The sequence below is a fragment of the Liolophura sinensis genome, chromosome 10 (genome assembly GCF_032854445.1).
Source record: "Liolophura sinensis isolate JHLJ2023 chromosome 10, CUHK_Ljap_v2, whole genome shotgun sequence".
In the NCBI taxonomy this organism is placed as follows: Eukaryota; Metazoa; Mollusca; class Polyplacophora; order Chitonida; family Chitonidae; genus Liolophura; species Liolophura sinensis.
In genome coordinates this window covers 18,331,398-18,356,735 of record NC_088304.1, presented here as the reverse complement: position 1 = coordinate 18,356,735, position 25,338 = coordinate 18,331,398, and the positions used below count along the sequence as shown (strand labels likewise).

The window sequence follows — 25,338 nt, the reverse complement described above, 5'->3', positions numbered from 1 at the left end:
TATATGGCGGATGAATATTGACATGTGCCCTTGAAAATAGCCCGAGAAATCCCGTATTCTCTCGCGATAATCTGTACAAAGACGAGACTAGGTATTTCTATGGACGGTGAAAGGTAGAGGACCACGTGTAGTGCTGAATTTCTATCGCATATAAGTCGTTCATTAGCTTGGCAACGTTGCATAAACAAGCCAGGGTAAGGCGCTGATCGCATAACTTTCAATAGATAGCCTTGACTCTCTCTGTTGTAGGGATCTCAGGTAAATGTCAGTTTTCCTGGGTTATCAATCGCGATGCACAATTCAGCTTTTTTTTCGCGCTGCTTGCGAATGCGACGCAAACTGTTTTGAACTAAAAGACGCAGATTTCAAATAGCCATATTGTTAGGTATTGTCAACAGATGTAACTGTCTGAAGTGTTTGTTTTGCTACAGCTGTGTCGACTAAGTGGCAGTAATCACCATATGAATGTAAACTAGGTCTTGGAATATGCTCGCCGAGATGTTGTTGACTTGGTGCGTGGCCTGATTAATTTTAAAAGTGAAAGTTCCGACTCCTGTCGTTGACGTCCCAAGATCGAGGTGCAATTTGCAAAATGGAAATTGATTCAGAAGTTATCACAGTTGTAAATGTACGTAGGCTATGTTAAGGCAGAATGAAATTGATTTAAATTTGTGAGAAATAGTAAATCTTTGCAGTATGATGAAAAGTTGCACTTAAAAACATCATGTCTCTGATCTAATGGCAAAAACACTTTGTTGTGGCATATCCTATTATACCAAACCCCAGTATACAGCCTGTAGTGTATATATGTTATAAAGGATACAGAATCTGCTACAGGGCATGTATTAGCTATTTGTGTTAAATTTACATTGTAGGCAGAAGGTTTAATTATCAAATTATTTTAGTTATGAAGTGTTTTTATGCCTAGATTGCATAAGGGCAATGTTAAAGATTTAGGTCACATCTATATATAATGAGTATGTCTCTTGAATCTTGTCAGCTCTAAAACTTGAATGATTCAAGGTTCCTAACTTCCATATAGTTGCTCCAGTTTTTTTCTGCAGTCTGAAGTAGTGTCATTGTTTTATGTATAAATAGTGTATCACTTTGTTTATGAAGAGTAATTCAGAAAAGATATGCCACCTGACTAAAAGGTTGACTTTCTAAGTTCTTAGTTTTGATTTCAAATTCTTTCATGCAATCTTTTATCTCTTTCCAACAGTTTGACATTCTGCAGACGTGTTCCCTATAGGAAGATGTAATGTGAACAGCTCAAAGGAAAGCATTAGTATGGCAAATTCGCGGGTACTGGTGGGGTTCTCCTTTGTTGGGACAACCCTGGCAGCAGTGATCGCGCTTTTCTGGTACTGGAATAAGCGAGACCCCGACCAGAACAGAAGACAGAAAAAGCAAAAAGATGGCGATCCAGTCTGGGTTGTAGACAATCAGGTTACACACCCAGAACTGCCATCACTTTGCACGCAAACAACGCCTGAAGATGATATAATTGTGGACGATGACGTAGTGAAATCTGAAAAAACCAGCAACCAGTTATCGCACGGCGCAGAAGCCGAAATTAACCAAAACAGTCTCGAAGATGACGAGTACGCAGGGAACATCTGCAGAGAGGTGGATGATGCAGGCATCACCAGGAATCGTGATCTTTGCTTTATGGAGGAGATAAAATCAGTGGCTCCTGAACAGAGTGGTGTTTTAGACACTCATGATAAAACAGTAGAACCGGAACTGAAGAGCCCAGTTGATGCCGAAAACAAAACTGAGGAAAACTCAGCGAGCAAAGAAGTCTCAGCTGGAATTACTGTATCGTTAGACTCAAAAGATGTGTTAAAATCTGACAGTGATGTTGTACCACAAGGAAATGTTGCTCCGGTGATGACACAGGTGACAGTTATTGAAAACGAAATGCGGGTTTCTGGTGCTGAAGATGCTGAAAGCAAATCTGAACAATTAGTTCTGACGATGGCGTCTGATTCTGCTGAGTGTTGTGAGAAATCAAGGGATTCAAGTCCTGTGACTGTGGCAGCTTTGTTGATCAGTGACAATGTCGATACTGTGAATGTTCCTGAAAGTTCTCCAGCCGAGCTAGAATATGTTATTTCAAAAGAAACCTCCCCAGTTGAGACAAATCCGTCAAGCGAGGAAACTGTAACGGACTCAAATGGAATGGAAAATTCTCATGAAGCCGAGACTTCCTCGACTGATGTGAAACCCATCTTAAATTTGCAAGACTCTGTTTCATTGGACAGTCTAGAGACGTCACCAGAACCAGAAGTACATGTACGATCTCAATGTAGTCAGAGTGGATCTGACAGCGGCCAAAGTGTAACAGTTGAGAGCTCAAGTACAGAGAGCTCCTCAAAGGGAGACTACCTTGAGCATTTGGTAAGGGAGAAAGTTGGTGAAGTCACAGAATCCCTGAATGATTTGAATGTCTGCAATGATGCAGAGTCTGAGGTTTCTGGAAGCGACTGTGATAAACACGGTGAAATGAACTCTAATGAGAGAGAGCCATCTCGGTCCACAGAGAGTGGGCTTTCAAGAGATAGTTTGGAGCCCATAGACACAAGCCAGCAGACGACAGTGTTGGATGAGACAGAAACAGAAGAGGCACCAGACAACGACAGCGGCCTCTTACTGACACCAACTGACCCCAACACCAATGTAAAACATACAGAAGTGGTTGAGAAAGCAGAAACTCCCTCAAACAACTGCGATAACACCAGTGAGGTAAGGAAATACGTGTTAAACAGTAAACTTTCGAGTTTTTTATAATCATTAAACGTCTTGGAGTTTTTCCTGGTCTCCATGTCACACAATATTCCGCAAACCCGGCATGTATGAAGATTATACACTCATGCAAAACAGCGTCTCACTCAGAAGATAATATAATATCCCGTGTTCACAAGGTAATAACCAACAATCTTATCTTAATACCCAATAATCACATGTTCTGTCCACTGCAGTTACCTCCCTTTGTGTGCCTCTCTAACATTAGATCACATTTTCATTTAATGAGCTTGCTTGTACAGTAAACAGCTGGATGATGGCTTGTTCTAATGACAGTGAGCGAATCCACTGATTTAAAGTGCCAGTTGAGCAGATACATTGTTTCTCCAGTATAACAAAAGAATGTAACATGCAGTGCACACTGAGGGATGGGATAACAGCAGATAACAGGAGTGGTATATGTAACATCACTTTTCTTGTGCAATTCCTAATATCTGCATGCACTATATTTATATCAGTACCCTGTTGGTATCGCAGTGAACTTCCAGCATTTGAGACTACAGATATACAGGCATTTGAGGTGTTTTTTTTTTTTTTTTGATTGGTGTTTTACGCCGTACTCAAGAATATTTCACTTATACGACGGCGGCCAGCATTATGGTGGGTGAAAACCGGGTAGAGCCCGGGGGAAACCCACGACCATCCACAGGTTGCTGGCAGACCTTCCCACTTACGGCCGGAGAGGAAGCCAGCATGAGCTGGACTTGAACTCACAGCGACCGCATTGGTGAGAGGCTCCTGGGTCATTACGCTGCGCTAGCGCGCTAACCGACTGAGCCACGGAGGCCCCCATTTGAGGTTTTACTTGCGCAAACATATTTTACTCACACAGACACGCTTTAGTGGAACAGACATGGCCGTGAAAACATTGCCTAAATTAAATAACATGGAAGTTAAGTGAAAAATGTATGGCCTTGTAATTCTAAAACCAGGTTTTGTGGACGTTTATAATTTACATACATGTTTGCTGTCAACATTGTTCTGTTGTCTAACATACTGTAACTTGCGATTCTTATCAGCTGTAGTTCTCCAGAATATCATCCAATTTTCATTTCCCTTATTCTTTCTTATGTTATCTTTCACCTCGTCTGCTTGCCTCTGCCTCGTGCGAGTGAAGTGCCAGGGTGTGCACGGTCTCATATAGCTTTACCTGTTGTCTGTCAAACAGCACAAAAGCTCAAAAGTCGTTTGTTACTAAAATTCCAAACTTTGGTTTTTCTATGCCAGTTTTTGAAATATCACAATTCTATGAACTGACTAAGAAGAATAATAATAATTTATTCGATTCCAGAAGGTGTCATGGTATAATAATCCTATCTGAGGTTGGTGGTTTTGTCCAGGCACTCCAGCTTCCTCAACCCATTAACCTGACTGCTGCCACAGTACCAAAAAATTCTTGAGTACTGGTACAGCGTTAAAACACCAGTCAGATAAGATACATTTATAAATAAGTAGACAATACGGATAATTTACATTTTCCAGCTTAGCATTGCAATATCCCATGGCATTACTTACATTTATTGTCATCTCTTGATCTAATCTAAATAATATTCTACGTTCAGGCATCAAATGACAGTGGTAAGGGAGCAAGTGTTGGGGAGACCATTGGGATACCACAGCAACCAGAGTTGAGTATCTACCAAATGGACTTCCCTACAGAGCTGTGTGGCCGTCTGATTGGTCGATACGGAAAGAACATAAATTACATGAAGGAGAAAACCGGAGCGATCGTGACGTTGCGAAATAACCCATTTTCTCCTGACTTTCAGATCTGTACTATAGAGGGTGAGTTACATGTATGTGTTGAGTGGGGTTTTCATTTTAAGCCGGTAGCCGGCGGAGCTCCGCACCATCTCCACCCCGCCCCCAAATCCTGTGTTTATGTACCGCTGGCTACTTGCATCTTATCAAATTTATCCACAGCAAAGTAAAGTTGTAAACTGCTCTTAATTGTCCCTGGACAGCTGGGTGTCATTTCGAAGCTGGTCCTGGTCAGCTGGTTTAAGAGACCACTACTGGTATCGCTGACCTAGTTTATGGCAATCTGTAACCCTAGCAGGTGCCTGTGACCTCTCTGAGCACCGTAAGGTTTGGGAAGTGTTTAACAATGTGATATGCAGTGCCCATTTCCGACGATGACTTGTCCTATTGCGCCTCACAGCTTCGTGGGGAAACTTGAACCACATGTTTTTGATAGCCACACCGACTAGGTGTACTTGTCAAACAAACACCCAAGATGAAATCATGAATCCGGCATCGTTTCTTCGCTTCGGTTCTGGGACCAAGGAACAAGGTTTGTATGTCTTTTTATGTTTTTGTAACTTTTTACAAACTAGATGGAATGACTGACAGAAATGAATTTTGGATAAATACTCAAACACAAGGTTCTAGCATTTACATATAGGTCTTCATATACAACAGTACATGTATGTAAACTCAAAATAATTCACGCATTAGACCGATTTCTAATTATGCACTTTACAAATCACTGACTGAAAACCAGTTTTAAATGTTAATGTTGACTTTTGTCTGCCTTGTTTGTAGATTTTTTTAATTTCATGCTTTATTTTAGGTCGGGACTAGTGATGAGTTGATCATGTATGTACGAAATCAAATACATAGTTTGGTAGTGCTTACATTACATGTTTTCGGTTTCGCTTTCTCAATAATGCATTTACGTAAAACATTTTTTTTTAGAATATGTTCATAAATAAGTTACCAGTACACTTAACTATTTATTTATTTATTTATTTGATTGTTGTTTTACGCTGTACTCAGGAATATTTCACTTATGCGACGGCAACCAGCGTTATGGTGGGAGGAAATTACTAATAAACCAGACTGCTTTGTAGTGACAAATCAGATAAGGCCTGGCCCTTATTGTTCTCATTTATTGGGCTTTGGCTTGCCGCATTCATTTAGAAAACATATAACAACAACAGGGCCTGTTAGTTATCTTCAGAGCTTAAAGGCCTACCTCTATATTGTACATGTCTAACACATATCTGTATTATTAACACATCTGGATTAGTATAAGTCAGTGATTTTAGTCTAAAATTGTTGCCGATTCATACAAAATATAAATACATGTGCACATTGAGTGTTAAGACTCTATTTTTTCTTCTTTTAAATTCTGGCATTTTTGTTTTTCGTTCCAAATAAATAGTTAATACTCACAGTAAATCTTGGTCCCTTACATAAGTTTAAATAACACTAAAGCACCTTTTGTTTTTTCCATCCAACAGAACCATTTCAAATTATATCCCAAGTGGCTGAACCTGGCTGATGTAACATTGGAAAATAGTGGGGCTGTCTCCAGTTTGCCTGCTTGTTCAAGACCCTTTCATGCAATAAAGCCTCATGCTGCCACAGAGCCTGAAGGCCTGAACAGTACCGTAGCTTCACTCTTCAGAAATAGCGACTTGGTCCATTCAGCTGCCTTCTGTACATATTGTCTTAGAACTGGCTACAAATGGTAGGTGTATGTTGAGAAGAAGGAATGTTTTGCTGCTTTGCAGAAAACACACCACTTCCAATGCCCCCAAAAACCGTCGATGAAATTCAACAAAGTTGGAGCAGTTTGATTTAAACAAAGTGCTATGGAAGAGCATGCTGTATCAGATATGCACCAAGATGCAGTGAATAAAAAACTACTCAGTTGTCGATCAACATTCCACAAGTAATTCCTTCACAAGGCGCTTAATCAGTTGGACGCATAACATAAAAACTTTTCAGTTGGCGTATTGGCTTGCAAAGGAAGAAATCAGCAACCGAAAATTACCACATCTTCTAGAGGTTGCGCAACAAGTTGGACTTTCTGATGTCCGGTATTTTCAGCACTGTTCTGGTGGGTGTATCTGGGAAATTTTTTTGACATTGTGACAGACAGTTAAAAGCCAATGCTGTTGGTGCAGCTCAAAAGGCTGATAGTTTTGGTATCTTGTTGGATGAAATCTCTGACATTATCATGAAACGACAGTTGATCACTTTTGTGCAGTACTTAAGCACTGACACCACAAGAGCAGAAGTAAAGTTTATATTAGCCAATGATTTACTGGAAAATTCAATATCTGCTAATGCTGAAACTATGAAAAACAGTTTTGTTGCAGGAACTTGATAACTGTGGGTTTGCAATTGAAAAGGTGAGTGGAATTGCATCTGATAGCACAATTGTGATGCTAGGAAAAAAGAAATGGTTTGACTGCAAAGCTGAGAAGCATTTCTAGCTGTATATTACCAGTTCACTGTATATGTCATAGACTGGCACTAGCCTATGGGGATGCATATGCTAAAATTTCTTACATAAACTGTTGAGAACATTCTCCTTAATCTTTGGAATTTTTTTGACAATTCTGCAAAGAGAACAGCAGCCTATTCAAAATCTATTCAGACACCAAGGGGTGTTAATGAAAGCAGTGGGCCGAATGTTGCCGGTAAGAAATCCAAGAAATGGCAGAAAGCTGTTAGGACAAGATGGTTATCCATTCTGTGACTTGAGTTTTCATAAATTACCATGCTTTGACTCAGACTCTTAAGTCCGCTGAGAGCAGAAGGTGATCCGACAGCTACAGGGTTTTAATTCAGATTACAATTTACTTGCTGTACGAAGTTTTGCCAATACTTGGTCACCTCAGCAGAGCTTTTCAAAAGAGTACCTTTTCACTTGCCTCAATTGCGCCAGCAGTTCACTGTGGATGCACTGAAAGATGTTGCCACACAACAAACACCAAAACATCTCCATGTAGACCTTTCTGAGGGAGACAGAGTATGAACATGCAATGTTCCTAGTCCATCAGAACACAGTGACTCATCTTGCGAAGCTTGCTGAGTCTTGCATCAATATTGTCGCAGTGAACATCAACAGCTGCTTTGAGAACAGTCTCGATGTGCCTACAGCTTTCCGGATTTTCTACCCATCTGTTGTCCCTGACCAGTCTTCACCACAGTTTAATGAATATGGGTTGACAGGTAATCAGTACTTTTGCCAAATGATGGACAAGAAGGATAAAATTGAGGTCTGAGGAACTCAAATGTGAATGGCAGAAGTTTAGGTGCAATCGGAAGAAATTCCAAGGAACATCAAGAATCCACCAAAAGGGAGGCAACTCATATCAAAGTCTACAACAGAATGGCTTTTGGGGAAAGTACTATCCATGTGAGGTACATATCGATATTTTCTACCAGTGCTGCTCCAAACCATGGAGATTTGTTTGTCTCTACCTTAGACTAATGCCTGGCCTGAGAGAGGAGCATCTGCGAACTGGTTGAAGACCTGGCTTAGGAATCGTCTCAATCAGGATATTGCCTGAGACTTTGCTACATATCTCTGTCAATGGCCCTGACAGGTGGACAGGTGGGAGAAACTGAAGGATAGGAAGAAAGTGAAATCAAACAAAAGATTCAAACCTAGCCCTCCAGTGTTCAGAGAGAGCACCTGGATGAAGAGGATATAAATGATGACATTGACAGTATGAACTCTCAGTTTACATCTTCAGACTCTGAAAGGGGGCGTCCGGGGCTCAGTTGGGTAGCGCGCTAGCGCAGCGTGATGACCCAGGAGTCTCTCACCAATGCGGTCAATGTTAGTTCAATTCCAGCTTATGCTAGCTTCCTCTTCGGCCATGCGTGAAAAGGTCTGCCAGCAACCTGCGGATGTTCGTGGGTTTCCCCCGGTTTTCACCCACCATAATGCTGGCCGCCGTCGTATAAGTGAAATATCCTTAAGTACGGCGTAAAAACACCAATCAAATAAATCAGACTTTGGACATGTTTTTATGATTTAAGATACTGTAGTCTGATAATTGGACAGAAATGACTGACATGCCATGACTGATATGTTTTATGAGAAAGTGTTTCATTGTTAAATTTGTTCATTTAATGTTTACAATATTGTATACATTCACATGCTTGCACCTAACTCTTGGAACTTTTGAATTGCTGTAATGTGATGGCTGAATATACTGCAAAGACACAGTTTCTTGCTGTTAATTATTGGTGGCTCCAATGTCAGCACATAAGAACTGGACATGTATATGTATACTGTGTATGAGGGAGAAAAAAGAAACGAGAAAAAATTGTCATTGCTATATATGAAACTTTCTTATGTGCTCATTTACTAATTAGAATTGTGTATATACATGTAGTATCTAGAATAAACTCAGATAGCCTCTGAGAACATCTAGACCCCTAGAGGTACCAGGGACGTAGGCACCCTTGGGCGCCAGCCATTGATCGATCAGCAAACATCCGCCTACTTTTGGGCAACAACCTGCTACTTCAATACAAAATGAACACCCTGGTTGAGTCTGGGTGAGTCACACGTATGTGTTGAGTCTGGGTGTCTGTCTGTGCATCTGGTTAATACTGCTCCTGCAGGTGATCTACCAAGTTTGTTAATCAGAAATGGACATCAGTACATCTTTTTTTTTTTTTTTAAATTTTCTGTTGGACAGTCAGCAGAGAGGCGATTATAGTTGAAGTGCTGCATGATATATTTGCCTATCACATAAAATTTGTCATGATTTATCACCAACTTGGTACAGAGGGGTAAAATCATAGATAATAAATTTCAAATTTTTTTATATAGTGGCGTGCATGCTTACTTTTTTACCTGACAATTCTGTATTAGATTTTGAAACTGGAGTTACATGTACATGCCATTTCAAAACTGTCAACAAAACTATTTGTGCCAGTGTCATCCCTGTTGTCTAATGTTGTTCGGCTGTCTGATAATCATTTTCTTAGCAACATGGGTGGCCGATGTCCTATTTCTGACCGCTGGTCATCAGTGAGGTCTATGGGTGGAGATTTTCCACAGACAGCTGTCTGGACATAAGCCACCGGTCAGCTAGGGTCACTCAACTGGGTTGATAGCTTATCACTAGTTGGATGTGCTAAATTAAAACTAGGGTAGTCGGGAAATGGGGCACACAGTTCTGCACAAATGCTCCATTATCAGAATTGTGTACATCTGGCACTCCAACACAGTAACATTGACTCTCATCTAGTACATTTATACTGCTAGTGCGTCCAACCCTAGTTATCTGATTCTGTCTGTACATCTAAACTAAAGAATCAGTACCGTGTGCTGGCAGGTATGCATCAGTGCTGGTGTCTTTTGCATGGCAATTCAGTGAGGCAGAACCATATATACATGTATGTCATACAAGTCAAACTCTAAACTAAACGAACAAATGGAAAGCAAAATAAGATATTTTTTTCCTTTTTCCTCTGATTACCCGGATTTGTGTTTTAAAGTATTAGCCATCTGCAGTGTGACAGGGCACTGTGGGCATAGGGCACAGTGAAGAAGGGATTTTATTGGACTATAACTTCCTGCATAATTTTCATGTGGTGTCACTGATTCAGTTTGTTGTGTTTTGTGCCACAGGCCTTCCCCATGAAATTGAGGAGACGTTGGCAATGATTCGTCAGAAGTTCCCCAAATCCAGGTACCCCAACCTACAGCTGACACCCAACAACATGGCACCTGAACCACCTGTAGTACTGCCAGATCTCCAGGTATACCCATCTTACTAATTCATCAACCTTTTCGCATATTTATGCACCTTTTTAGTTTGATCTTGGAGACAAAACTATATTGGCTGGGTTGGCTCAAGGTTTCACAAAATGGGTAATTTTGTCATTCTACACTGAATGATGCTTTCAGAATATGCTGGAATAAATGTCATGCACACATGGGAAAGGGTTGAAGAATTTAGTTCAACACATATATGTGAAGCAGAAAGCCAAGAGTGGAAAATAAATTACCAACCCTGTGAAAATGGCTGTAGGGCTGTCATTAAAAGTGTATTTTCATCAAACATAATCCAACATTCTGGCTGAAAAAAAAAAAGAACTGTTTTAAAGGTTGTTTTTCTTGTTCTATTTTTATTTTGATAGAAGTTTTTTTTCCTTTGGTTTTCTCTCCATGTTAATTCTTTAAAGGAGAATTGCAACTTGGTCTTTGGACTTATACAGAAAGTTATGGCATTGAATTGTTACATGTTTCAGTAATGTCTTATTCTTGTATGTAATTTGTTGCTAATTTTTTTGTCAGAAATCAGCCGCATAAATCTGTTTAAGTGAAGGGCATGTTAAATAAAGATCACCTGTCTTCCACCAGTCATAGTGGGCAGGTGCGCAAATTCATGATTAACTTGCCAACGGCTGGTGGTTTAACCTGGGCTCTGCAGTTTCCTCCACCAATAAAACAGACCATTGTCTGAGAAAAACAAATTTGCAGATTTCATTAAGCAACAAATAAATATATAAATTCCACCAGTCAGAAATTCCTCTAGTTTGTTCAGAACATTGCAGAACTAAAGTTCGAGGACATTTTCACATCAGCATCATGGACATGAACAAAGCCTCTGTTTCTCTCTGTAGATGAACCTGCCTCATGGGGTATCGGTGGATGTGATTGTTTCCAGCATTGTAAATGCTGGCCTCGTCTTCCTCCAGCAGCCCACACACCCGACGTTCCCGTCCCTGGAGAGGCTGAACCAGTTTATGCTGGCCTGTTATACCCAGGATCAAAGTGTGCCCCAGCTCCCCAGACCTGTCGAGGGTAAGCCAATACTTGCATACATGTATATAATTGGGGGGTCGGTGGGGGGGGTACACACTGGATGTATTTTCTTAAACAAGTGGTGAGGGGAAAGAGTGATTTTCTTTGTCTGTGGCTCATATCTTGAAAACAAATAAGGAGAATCATGAAACTCACATGTATGCGAAATGATCCAGCTTGAAAACCAAAATAATCCCCGCATAAATTTAGCATATTTAATGAATTCCACAATATTCATTGGTCATTGGTTTTCATGGAAACACTGCTCTAAATATTGCCAAATACTGAATATATAACATTTCATATGCACGCTCATTTTGTGTTACTCTCATACCAAGTGTGTATACCAGCCGTATCTGTACAAAATATTTGCCTACTTTATGACGTTTTGAATTTTGAAAAGTCTTCATTTCTTACTGTGACATTCCCTTAGTTCTCTCAAGATGCTACTATACAGTGTATTGTAAGCTAAGATTCAAGAAAACAGTTAAACATTACAATCATCAACATATTGCAGACATTTGCATTTTTAGTTTAAAACACCCTTACTTCATAGTCAAGTCTTAAAATACGTTATTTCAGGTTTTCAGTGTGACCATGCAGTGCACTATGTTACATGTTTAAGCTGAAACCTACATGTACAGTGTAACACAAGGGCAGTCATTTTGTGACTAAAATAAACCCATTTAAGACAAGAGAGCACGAAGAGAAACCATTCACATGTATGTAGATGTATGGAGAATAACCTTGTCTGCAGCCTATTTGTATTAGAAAAGCTTCACTTAACTTCAGGAACTGCATTGTAAGACTTATGATTATATATTTGTACAAAAGATTTGAAATCCCTTTGTAAAATACATGGATTAGACAAAAAATTTTAGTGCTTTTCAGATAAAAATCAAGATTGTATCAAAAGCTTTCTCGAAATCACTGCAATTCTGCATAATTGATAAGTTCATGCAGCAGTCTAATGGTATCTCCAGTATGTAGATCTTAGATAAAACATTTCTGATCAATATTTATGACTTTCTTGAGGTATTTTTTGTTTGCTGTACAGTGCTACATGTAGCTGAGGCAAGTTTATAATAAACATTAAGCGTACATAAACTCCTCAGTACCGTATGTATTTAACATTTTGTTTTTATTTATTTTTTTATTAATGTTTTTTTTTTGCATACATGTAAAGCACAATAACACAAAGGGAATGTTGCATGCATATTCGTTACTGTAAATTACAAAATCATGACTAAGATTTTTGGCCTCCGTGGCTCAGTTGGTTAGGGCTCTAGCGCAGCGTAATGATTCCCCCGGTTCCCCCGGGCTGTGCCCGGTTTCGACCCACCGCTGGCCGCCGTCGTATAAGCGAAATATTCTTGAGTACAGCGAAAACACCATCAATCAATTAATAACTGACCAGAGGGGTTTTCTGTCCCCATGAACTTGATGACATGTTAAGCGCCTTACGTCTCTTTGGTCAATGAAAAGCTACAGAAACAAAGTAATCTATTTTCATAACAAGGAAAGTCTCGTACAGGAAATCTGGCACATTTTATAGAAATGTGATCTTTCGGATGAAACAATGATTTGAAATAATTTGAACTTCTCTTACGAATAAAAGGAGCCGCTATGAATCCACTCGAATGCCAATTTCGGAAACTGATGAAGTAGCAAAATTTCATGTAGGTGCAAATTTTCATCGCCAAATATTCAACCGGACACTTCTGCGTGCTGCACATAAATTTTGACAGACAAGACCATTTTTTGCTGGACATGTCTTGACAATTAAATGGTAATTTCAAACCCTGAAAGTCTCATTTCTAATCATTTTCAGCAGATGATGAAAATATGCATATATCAGAGAAATTATTGTTGAAACATAAAATATGAAATTAGCAAAAAAATTAATATAGATTCTTTATTTTCCACTTAACCATAATGTTGGATTTATAGTTGCTTTTCATGAATTAGGCATATTCCTGTTACCCTGAATCTCCGTAAATCTGCCCGACATTGTCGTGTACTTGTAGGTGTTTGGGTCTGTCTGACCATGCAGCCTTGTTGTTGTTGTAGCGGGCGTGATCTGTGCAGCTCCAGTGATGAATGGCTGGTATCGTGCACTGGTCGTTGATCTCTCAGAGGACGGAGAGGAGTGTGATATCAAGTTTGTCGACTACGGCGGCTACTCTAGATTACCCATCAGCCATCTGCGGCAAATCAGGTTTGTTGGTGATTACAGTCTGATGTCAAAGTCTCTACAGTCTCCTGCCCACTAACTACTGATAAATGTGCGTAATTATTCTTTAGCTGTGGTTTTGGTCCAATGAAATGGCTCCAATTGTCCCATGTAATTGTCACGAAGTATATTGTTTTGTTTATGTCTGCTGAACTTGAAAAGATCCATGACTGGATGACTTCAAACAGGCTATTGATAAACATTAACAAAACCAAATGTATGGTCATCGGACCAGTATCCTCTTCTCCTAAGGACATTCCTCGGCTTTCTATGCAAGGGTCAGTTATAGATTATATTTCCGAATTTAAATTTTGGGGTATAATGTTTAACAGCAAACTTTTCTGGACATCCCATATCAGTTACACATGCAAAAAAAGTATCTCGCAACATTGGCATAATTAACCATATGAAACACTTTATGAACAAACCAACTCTACTAATACTTTAGAACTCCTTAATTTCCCCTTTTCTGAACTATGCTTGTGTTTTTATGGGGTAGCACTTATCCCTCTCATCTCAGACCGTTGAGTCTGTTACAAAAACGCTCAGTGCATTCAGTACACCCTATCTAATCGACTCCAGCTTACAGACCCTCTCTTCAGATCTCTGAATATTTTACCGGTAAAATTTTCTATCCTTATCAATCATTCATAAATATGTATATATCACCCCTATAATATACCCCTGAACTGCGTAACATGTTTCGAAAATAATCAGATATACGCAATTATCCAAACCAGAACACAGTGTCTTAACCTATTAGACCCTCCACTCTCCCAACCTGTCTGTCTACTCAATTCGAAATATGATCCCCCTGGAAATCGAACAGGCTACCAATTTCTCTCAAATCTGTCGACTCACTTTGTCTTTTTAAGTCCAAAATGAAAGTTTACTTGATGAAACAATTCTGACTTATTTTCAAACACATACATGTCTCATAGCTATGCACACAGCATTTCTTTTGGCACGTTACACTATGTGTTTTTCTTAAATATGTAAAACTTTTTCTCTGTTATTATGATTTATGACTTATGACTCACCTAAAACCACCGCCATCTTTTATACTTGTACTTCCTCGGGATAGATCAAATGTAGATGTAAATACTGTAAATATACTTATTGTTGAATAAATACAATAAGTAAGAGAGGAATGTTTTGCCTTGTAAGGCTAGATGCACTTTTTGTGTCTGCTTTCTGGCAGAAATGAAGTTCAGTTTTGCTAGCAAGAAGGGTTGGCTCTACAACAATTTGGCTGTTGACAAAGGGTTATCTGTAATACAGGTAGCTCATTGTGAACTGTTTTTTTTTACAGCAAGGAATCTTAATGTTTCATCTACATTGTTTTGAAAATTGGATTTTTGTTATTGTACAATTCCATGTTGCGTTCGAAATAGTGAAAATTATTCTTCCATCAACATTTCCTAGTCAGTGTTTATAGAAAGGCACAGAGCTAACGAGAAAACACCAGAGCGCCGTCAAAGACTTATAATGAAGTATGTAAGGTTACTTCCCCCTACTACTGTACGTTATGAAAATAACACAGATCTCCGGGATTCAGTTGGACTTCAATTATGGGACAGTCGCTCGAGTTGATTTCATCGGACCACATTTATAGCTGAATGTGTCTTGCCTATTTGAAACCACTATTGGCATCTTGCACAAAAGCAAATAAAAGGCCAAAATTTGTGATCGCTTAAAGCTCATGGAGGTGCAACATTATGTTAAAGAAGTAAACTTGTTCAGACCCTCTGCAGCATAGATATTGTATTGAACAATATTTCAGAATGTGATAAAGGAAACAAACTCATTTTTTATCCAGTAAGAGTTTGCTGGAGTAGGAGTAACCATGTTGTTGTTGTTGTTGTTTACAGGAGTGACTTCATGACACTGCCATTCCAGGCAGTGGAGTGTTACATGGCCAATATAACACCAATACAAGGTAAACTGTCCACGTAGTTTGCTGTTAACCTTTGTCTTAAAATGTTTCCACGTTGTTTTAAAGCATATTTAAGGGAATTTCACTGACTATACCCTTGAAAAAATGTTTTCAGTGAAGCCATGGTGTTAAAGGCAAAGAAAAGATTTGAAATAAAGTATTTATCAGATGAAAGACCATTAAACACTGTCCAGGAAAATAGTTTGATTATGTGTTTAGAATTTTTGGGGACCCATCTGACCTGTGCCATCTGAAGTCGCTTTAATAAATCCGACATTAAGAAATATATCTGCAAACACGCCAGTATAATTCCAGTTTTTTTTCTGAAATGAAATGTGAAAAACATGGTCATGTCAACATGTATAGGTTTGTGGCTTTAAGCAAAGAAAAAAATATATAATTTTAGAATGCTAGTGCTACAAGTAAACAAAATATCAAAATGAAATGGTTTATAGAGTCTGTATTTGATCGCTTTTATTTTTTTAATCTTTGCTCAGGTGATATGTACTTCAATAGTGATGGTGCCACTGTGTTAGAAGAGCTCACCCAAGGGAAACTACTCCAGGCACAAGTTGTTGGTAGGGCAGAAGATGGTATACCATTTGTTCATATATACCAAGTCAGTGGAAACAAGGTAAGTTTGGAACATCAGTAAGCTTTTGGTGTTGTTATAAGCCCCCTACCAGAGCCAGAGAGGACTAGAAACATCACAAATCAGTTTTGGACAAATTTCATCGAATTGTAGTGAAATGGATCTTGATTCATGGCTTCATCATAACAAGTTCTAGATCAAGTTTGGGCTTCAGGCAACTCACATTTGTTTGATTCTGCAAACCATAGCCATTTTTTATCATGTTTTTAGCTTCACCGTTATATATCAAGTTGGTATATTAGATCGTTTGACTCCATATTCAACAAAATTTGGACCATTTTTGTCCTGTTTCAGTGTAATAACAGTTTCTTGGTCTTACTTGATGAAGGAATGATTATAACTTTATGCCACATCAGCAATATTGCATGTGGTGACTTTGGTGATGAATGAATGATAATGGCTTTATGCTACCTCAGCAATATTGCATGTGGTGACTTTGATGATGAATGAATGATTATGGCTTTATGCTACCTCATCAATATTGCGTGTGGTGACTTTGGTGATGAATGAATGATTATGGCTTTATGCTACCTCAGCAGTATTGCGTGTGGTGACTTTGGTGATGAAAGAATGATTATGGCTTTATGCTACCTCAGCAATATTGCCTGGTGACTTTGGTGATGAATGAATGATTATGGCTTTATCCTACCTCATCAATATTGCGTGTGTGACTTTGGTGATGAATGAATGATTATGGCTTATGCTGACCTCAGCAATATTGCCTGGTGACTTTGGTGATGAATGAATGATTATGGCTTTATGCTACCTCAGCAATATTGCGTGTGGTGACTTTGGTGATGAATGAATGATTATGGCTTTATGCTACCTCAGCAATATTGCCTGGTGACTTTGGTGATGAATGAATGAATGAAAACATGATTAAGGAGTTATGCCAAATCAAGAATGATATGTCGTAACTTCACTGACAAAGTCTTTATTTGTATTTCAGGCGCTGTTTGTGAACCGCGAGATGGTGAACAGGGGTGTGGCACGGTGGATAGAACGGCTGTAGTTGAATCAATTCACAATAGATTGCATATTTAATAGTAGCTTGTTGAAGGTGTTTTTTTCTCAAGTGCATTAAATGTGATCTTAGTGCTTTTGCGTGTAAATAATTTAGGTTAGCCATAGAAAAACTGTTTACCTCCTTTTCTTTCTTTTTTTTCGTTTTGGGAGATATATTTTGACTTTGCTGAAGGATTCCGTGGTGTGAAAAATTGTAGCAGCGTTCATCAAATACTTTTTTGTCTCTTTTCTCAAATTGTATTTTTTTTTGGTGTAAAAAAAAAATGTACTCTCTATGACGGAGCTTTATATAGAATTTGTTAGTGTAACAATTTGTTTTTTAAAATATTGCATACTAAGCTGGACAACATCATACATGTACTTCTTAATGGAAAACAACCTAATGTCAGTGACTTTAGCAACAAGTTTATTGACAGATTTTTCTTGAATGTCTCTTGCCCGCTATTTATGCATTTATCTGCCTGGGGTCATATTTTGGAACAGGTTTTGTGCAATTAATTCTTGCTTCATTTATTTCAAGCGAAGTGTTTGCATCATATACATATAGGTTACATTGGTTTCTGTTTTTGTATGCATGCATGTATTAGTTTAATTCAGCCAGATATTCAGAATTGTTAGATTAAGATCTGTTTTAAACATATGACAATATTTCTGGTTGCACTGTTATCAAGTGCCAGCTGCCATGACAACCAAAATGAAAAGGTTGAGACCATAACCAGAAAATCAAGAATGTTCATCCAACAACTCACTGATGTTCATCCAACAACTCACTGATGTTCGTCCAACAACTCACTGATGTTCATCCAACAGCTCACTGAATTTCAGCTTTTAACAACTCGCTGATGTTCAACCAACAACTCTCTGATGTTCAACCTTTAACAGCTTACTGATGTTCAACCAACTTCATAGATTTTCCGAGTTCCAAATTTTGTCTATTATGGTGTCCACTTGTATGAAAATATTACTGTAGATTGTTATGCCAGAAGAGAAATATTGCCAAATTTAAAGTTTGCTTTACTCAGGTGTAAATTGTAGATAGTGGTAAAAAAAAAAAGGAGTCCAAAAATTTGTTGATCGTCACATGTGGGATGTGTTTTGTATTTTTTTAAGCGATTTTTGTCTCGATGGTTTATGGGTGATATGTGATGATACATCTGAGAGGGCATGACCACACATGCTCTCAACTTTAAAAATAATTACTCGTTTAACTTTTTGGCTTTCCGAAGCATTTAGAATATTTTCAAGAAAGCTTTTTTCGTCGTGCAGCTTGTTACCCAGGTGATTTTTTTCATCTAATCTATGAGATATTTTGTTACAGTGCTTGCCTCCAAACTAAAATCGCAGATAAAAGGATGGGATGTGTTTCTGCTTACATTATATACAAGAAATGTGCCATTTGCATACCTGTATGAACGTATCCAGTACAGTGTAATGTTCAAGATGAACAGTTGCATGAACATTCATTTGTTTATTTTGTGTGCGAGTGTTCAACATGAATTATATATTCAAGATTGCCAAATTCATCAAATTCTGAATATTTAATGGGGTTTCCCATCCGCAAAGGTAACAAGTGTTTTCAATGGTGCCCAAGGCCGTCCCATTTCCTGTCACTTGCACAATTGAAATTGTTCTTTAATCTTTTTTTGTGAGGAACAGGTGGTAAAATTTGTAACATTTTTGAAACTTTGTGAAACTTTGCATTTATTGTCGAAAGTCCATAGCAGGGGTTTTTCTAGTTACTTTACCCACGATGAGGGAAGTAAATTGTTATGGCCTGTACTCTCGGCTGGGTCAAGCTAGAAAGCTGAGGAATGTTTGCACAAAGGATTTAATGTTCAGGGAGAAAACAAATGGGCTTGGACAGTGGGCTCATGGTGATTCCCAGGGGAAGAACCAGCTTCGATTTGTAACAGCCCCAGTCCAATATATCAAGTCGTTATAGAATTAGATGCACAGTATCGTACTGTATCTCTAGGTTTGTCAGTGTTTGGTCAGGTAACTTTGTACCAGTGCCTGTCTGAGAGACCAGTAGCTAAAATGTTGAGTTCAAGCCCTCATCTTTTTGTGTGTACTACATGATGCCATTCAATTTAATTCATTTAAACTCTCTTTAAATAACTTGTTCACATTCTGTTTTCTCCTCCTTTGAAAAGCGTTTGTTCCCTTTATTCCTAAGAATACATACTGTTACCTGTTGCCACATTAAAATGGACCGGTACTTTCAATGATGCAGCATCTGTCTTAATTGTTCTCAGAATTATGGACAGAACTATGTCCCAAAGTTCTTCTTGAATGAAAGTGTAGGAGATATGTTTACATTTTATATCCAGACATCAGCGTAGTGTAAAACAGGAGCTGATGTTTTGAGTGAAACATCAGGAGCAAAATGTATATTCCATTGATTAATTGTAAATGTCTACTTGTCATAGAAGTTAACATAAAAAGTTAATTTGCATCTTTTAAAATTTCTTCCAATATTTTGCAACATGTATCTTCCAATCAAAGTGAAAGCAATAGTTAGTTTTAAGAAAATCTATTTTGTGGTAGTCCTTTAATGTAGATTAGCATATCTGGTACAGTGGATTTATTGAGTACTGAAATCAGTTCACTTTTCTGCCTTTTGCATTTCGTACTGCTGCGTGTTCTGTTTTCTTGCTATTTAGTTGATATTTGATAATCCCTAGCCTTCACTACAATATAAATACATTTAAGAATGTCCCATCCTTTTTTGTCATTTGTTTCATAAAATAATTGTTCAACTTTAGTGTAATTTTTTTTTTTGCAGCATAGAAGATCTAATTCTATTTGTGATGTAATTTCAAGCATTTTGTGACCTGTTTATTTCTGCTATATTTGTCACTTGATGGTATTCTCCAATTATGTATTCAGGTTGTATGTTAGATAGTGCGAGGAATGAATGAACAGTCTTTATGCTAATCATTTCTGATAGGGCTCTTTTTTTCTGAGGTATTTCATAAGCTACAGGTAGCAATTTTGTCCCGAGGGCACGAGTCTAGCTTTCATAAACGTACTCATTACATGGCATGGGTTGCTCCCTACGTTGGCTTTATATCATTGCCACCACTAGCAAGTTTTGAAGAGAAATCTTGAACAGTGCCGTCACTGGGGTAACGGTGTTACTGAGGCAGGATTTGATGTCAGAAAACAAAAACAATGTCTCAGCCTTTGTTTCTTTATGCATTATACACATGCACTTGATTCTAGCCTGAAATAAATTTATAGTTGAATGGTGATTAGAATGGTACACACGAGTGATGCTAAAGAATAGCGCGAGCTCCAGAGGTCAAGCTTGTCTAGTGGTGGAAGTGGACATCACGTAAACACGGGTAGTCTGGCCGTAATTCAATCAGCCTATCTTCTAATACAACGTCTTCTATCATGTCGCTGTGGACAACCATCTTCCAAATCATGTGACCCGCAAACAAAAGCGCATTGGCGGTTACTTGAAAGGAGGCAGCTTTCCTTTGCCGCGGACAAGGCAAGGCATTGTGCATAAATGAACGAAATTATCAAACACGTTAAATATCTCCACTAAAGGCAAAAAAACTTACAAAAAGGTTCACCGCAGACGAGGTGCGTGCTTAAGACAAATGCCACGCATGATTTTTTGCTAAGCACATAGCTCTCGTGTGCCCTAGGCTTAAGGAGTATGGTAGTACCTTAATCCATTTCTTGCAACCTTTTTCATCCCTGGAATGGTATGAATTGCGGTGTCACATGGCTAAGAGGTTCACAAGAATAATTCCTGTAAAGTTACGTATTTTAAAGCTGGAAGCTCGAGATCACAAAATACATTAACCAAACAATATTTTGTCACAACAAAGGGAAATACAACTACTTGTAAAGAATCATTATATATATATATATATATATATATATATATATACACACATATGCTTAGTGCAGTTTAGGCATTTTGAGGGTTAATAGCTGTTTCTCTAGCTTGTCTGAAGGGAGGTGAAAAGTAACAAATGTGTAGTACCAGTCCTGCAACAATGGCTGACATATCAGATTCCCGGCAGCAGTGATCCCTTAAAACACGAGCAATTCTAGTTTACCAAAAAAAGACAATGGAAATAATTGTACAGTTGGTGGCTGACATAAATGGCACATTTTCCAGATATCACAAGTGTACATGGCAAGTTCTGTTACGTAGTAATGGTTGTCCCTTTCCTGCTACTGTCCGGTGCAGTACATGTCCTGCAGACTAATTTCCAGGTTATGTAGTTTAACAAAAAACTCTCCACCAGAACTGGCGACGGTCTTTTGCATGAAAGAAAAAATGTCCATCTATAATAACGATTGCGGAAAGGTTTGCAAAGAATCGCAAATAGTGTTTTGTTTCTTCAACTTTCAGATAAATTGCTTAACTATGCTTTAACATTCTAATTATGACGAGATCATATATAAGATGTATAAACAAGACAATGGATGAAAGGAATCATGCTGAAGTAGACCCTGGCCTGAAGTGAACAGTTTTTCTGTGTATAATAAGTTGAGTTTGAAAGCACTCTGAACCCAGTTCTTAGATCAGCTAATCAGGTTATGTGTTTTTGAGATCTCCTTTCTTTGTGCTGATGTAAATTCTTTGTAACACTTTTCAATTTTTGGACTAAGAAGTATACTTGTTTATCAGTATTTTTACATAGCTTGGGATCTAGGACTGTGTCAATAAACTTTTCAGTGTATCACATCTCTAATGTACACGATGTTGTTCCTTGAACTGTTGGTTAAGTGGTTGTTGGCGCTTGCCTTTAAATCATTGAAAGTGTACAACAGGTATAGATTCAAAACCGGGGCCTCCTTGGTTCAGTTGGTTAGCGCGCTAGTGCAGCATAATGACCCAGCAGCCTTTTACCAATGCAGTCGCTGTGAGTTCAAGTCCAGCTCATGCTGGCTTCCTCTCCGGCCGTATGTGGGAAGCTCTTTCAACAGCGTGTGGATGGTCGTGGGTCTCCCCTGGGCTCTGTCTAGTTTCCTCTGACCATAATGCTGGCCGCCGTCCTATAAGTGAAATATTCTTGATTACAGCATAAAACTCCAATCAAATAAATAAATAAATAGATTCAAAACCTGCCGTGGACGGGGGGAATTGGTAGATTTCTGTGCTCGCACTGCTTACTGAGCCTTGGCGACAATTAACAGTCAACCACACTGGTGTGACCATAAAAGCAGTACAACGTTCCTGAAGACCACTTATCAAGCTTTCACCCATCATAATGTTCATATTTGTATATCATTCCTGGGAATGTTCCACTGTCTTCCCAAGCGAACTCTTCACCTACAAAACTCACCGCCATCGCTCAATTGAGAAATTCAACAAAACTTTAATCGCTCAAACAAAAAATGCTAGGTTTAAACGACGTTTGATGTAACATGCCCACAAAGTGATTCATTTATGTACTGATTGATTTCATTTTCGTCAAATCAAGTGGCCCAATTTCAATGACCACTTCCAGTGAGTTTACTTACATGTTGTGCGACATGAAGGATGACAGTGTGTCAGGCTAGTGTCATGGTGTGGCAGGCAAATGCCATGCACGGTGCACTCCTGTAAATAGATTCAAAATCTGTCGTGGACGTTTTGTGGATTTCTGTCCTCACACTGCTTATGGAGCAGTTTTGGACATGGCTATTCTTGTTTGACAAAGATTCCAGTTCTGTTATAAAAGCAAAACAAAAAAAAACAAATAACAACTAACCTTGTAACATTGTTCAATAACCTTTAATAACGTACATTTGTACAACATAATAAAACTTACAATTTTGACATTGGTAAACATGATACATTGTTACATCATAATGTGGAAAGAAATACTTCTTTTATTCAGATCTTATTTCTCTTGAACACTTTGTTCTACAGCTGGAAAAAGTAACAATTACAGCCTATGTTTTGATGATGCAAAGAGGAACCTTCCCTGGTTAAGTACTATACCTGAACTTTGACACTGCTAATAAGAGCTATGTTCTGTGTGGCTGTTAGTATTTATTTGATTGTTGACAGCAAAATTTTCACTTACGCAAAGCACATCCATTCCAGGTAAACAGCTGAAAGTCAGAAACGAACAACACAAAAAGTGTCTACATATTCAATTCTAATAATAAAAACAGAACTAAGCATACCCCAAGACCGTGCACCTACTGACAAGTATTTCTTTGTGCTCAGGATCCATAGGCAGTGGCCAAATAAGGCTATCTTCAGTGACAGTGACAAACTTTACAGGTATGCACACACCTCAATTTTATTACTGCTTCACATTTGATTATCACTGAAAATGCCAATATGGCTGTAGAACTTCATAGTATAGGTAGAAATTTGTCTATACGCTCAGCTGTTGTAGCAAAAAGCATACCTATATATGTAATTCCTTTTAATGTAGTAACATCATACAGCCACCATATGCCCAAGACTCATCCTTATCGGATCCTACACAAATGTCTTCCTATGTCTTCCCCAGGGGACTCCAATTTTCTTCATTTACAAAACTGACCGTCGTCGCTTAATTGAGAAGTTCAACAAAACTCAACAAAACTATAATTGCACAAAGCAAAAATGCTATGTTTAAATGACGTTTCATGAAACATGCCCCCTAAAATTATTCATCTGTGAACATATTGATTTGTTTTCCTCAAAGACCTGGAAAGTTTGGGCACTTGTGGAACATAGCTACCTATACAGTTGCCAATATTATCGTAATGTCCAACATAGTCAACAAATTATTATTCTGCTATCAAACAGATGCTAGTGACAACAAACTATCACTTTGACTCAAATAGCCTCATGCAAGTGAATACCATACAGATGCAGAAGCAGTTATGAACTTGAGTCATCCTTAAAAACGTGTGATAAAATGTACAGGTTGTGCCAACAGAATATCAGTATGTATGCATGCTGAAGGTTACACAATGGGACGACAGAGAGACTGGGAAGAGACAAACACCGATAAGACATTGATAAGGGGATACATTGAAAACTGACATAAGCTGGACACTGACAAGGAAATGTGTTTGGCACTGGCATAAGTTGGACACTGACAATTTGATGAGTCGGACACGGGCATGAGTTGGACACTCATCAGTTGGACATTGACAAGGGGATATGTTGGACACTGGCATGAGTTGGACACTGACAATTTGATGAGTCGGACACTGGCATGAGTTGGACATTGACAAGGGGATATGTTGGACACTGGCATGAGTTGGAGACTGACAAGGGGATATGTTGGACACTGGCATGAGTTGGACACTGACAAGGGGATATGTTGGACACTGGCATGAGATGTACACTGACATGGAGATGTGTTCAACACTGGCATGAATTTGACACTAACAAGAGGATATGTTGGATACTTGCATGAGTTTGACACTGACAAGGAGATGTGTTCAACACTTGCATGAGTTGGACACTGACAAGGGGATATGTTGGACACTGACAAGGGGATGAGTTGGACACTGGCATGAGACTGAGATAAAAATGAGGAAACTAGCTGATACACATACACACTAAATCTTAAAGTTTTCATACAAGATTTGAAAAAAAGTAGGAATTCCACCAGTGCTAGCTTTGACCCTGAAGTACAATAAAACAAACCAATACAAAATATTGCATAGAAACCAAGCACCATAGAAACCAAGCACCAAAGAAACCAAACACCTGGAATGTGACCAATTATGTGTTCATTATTGGACACATTCTATCAAAAATGAATTTATGCATGTAAAATGAATTTGTATACAAACAAGTAAGCATGCATGTAAATGTATATGAATTACTGACAAATATTTAGACACCGCTGTATTTTGCCAAAAGTTTGGAAATTCAAAATGCACATTCAAAAGCACATAAAAAAGCTGTGAAACACTTTAGTCTTTCTGATAAAATAAAATCGTGATGAAATTAATCAAACTTCATATAAAAATCGTTTAAGTCTCCATAAGGTGGATAAATCAATCAGAATGGAGAAAAATACCCAGCTTTAGCTAGAATATAATAAATCAAGTGGTGTGTTTGCTGATGGGGTCGTTGATTAGGGTTGAAGATTGCCGTAACACCAAATGTTTGTCCCAATTTACCCAATCTGTCCATGTGATTT

The 25,338-nt window shown here is 38.5% G+C and overlaps 1 protein-coding gene across 2 annotated transcripts; it reads left to right on the top strand.

Annotated features, from left to right (window-relative positions):
• Positions 1-101: 101 nt before the first annotated feature.
• LOC135476208 (A-kinase anchor protein 1, mitochondrial-like) lies at positions 102-20,316 on the top strand. Of its 2 annotated transcripts, none has more exons than XM_064756154.1 (9): positions 102-194; positions 1,223-2,748; positions 4,371-4,593; positions 10,199-10,329; positions 11,197-11,377; positions 13,448-13,595; positions 15,482-15,549; positions 16,044-16,180; positions 17,148-20,316. In XM_064756154.1, exons 2-9 carry the CDS (start codon positions 1,291-1,293, stop codon positions 17,208-17,210), a joined length of 2,409 nt encoding a protein of 802 aa, XP_064612224.1. In that variant the 5' UTR covers positions 102-194; positions 1,223-1,290; the 3' UTR covers positions 17,211-20,316. The 2 variants fall into 2 exon arrangements, with proteins under 2 accessions (XP_064612224.1, XP_064612225.1); XM_064756155.1 differs by having other exon boundaries at positions 142-258.
• The last annotated feature ends 5,022 nt before the right edge of the window (positions 20,317-25,338 follow it).

What these genes read in the sequence shown, in the direction of transcription:
- LOC135476208 (XM_064756154.1), top strand. Translation starts at nt 1,291, where the DNA reads ATGGCAAATTCGCGGGTACTGGTGGGGTTCTCCTTTGTTGGGACAACC. An exon ending in TCAGATCTGTACTATAGAGG is followed by an intron (nt 4,594 to 10,198) that starts GTGAGTTACATG and finishes TTTGTGCCACAG; the next exon opens with GCCTTCCCCATGAAATTGAG. An exon ending in GCTCCCCAGACCTGTCGAGG is followed by an intron (nt 11,378 to 13,447) that starts GTAAGCCAATAC and finishes TTGTTGTTGTAG; the next exon opens with CGGGCGTGATCTGTGCAGCT.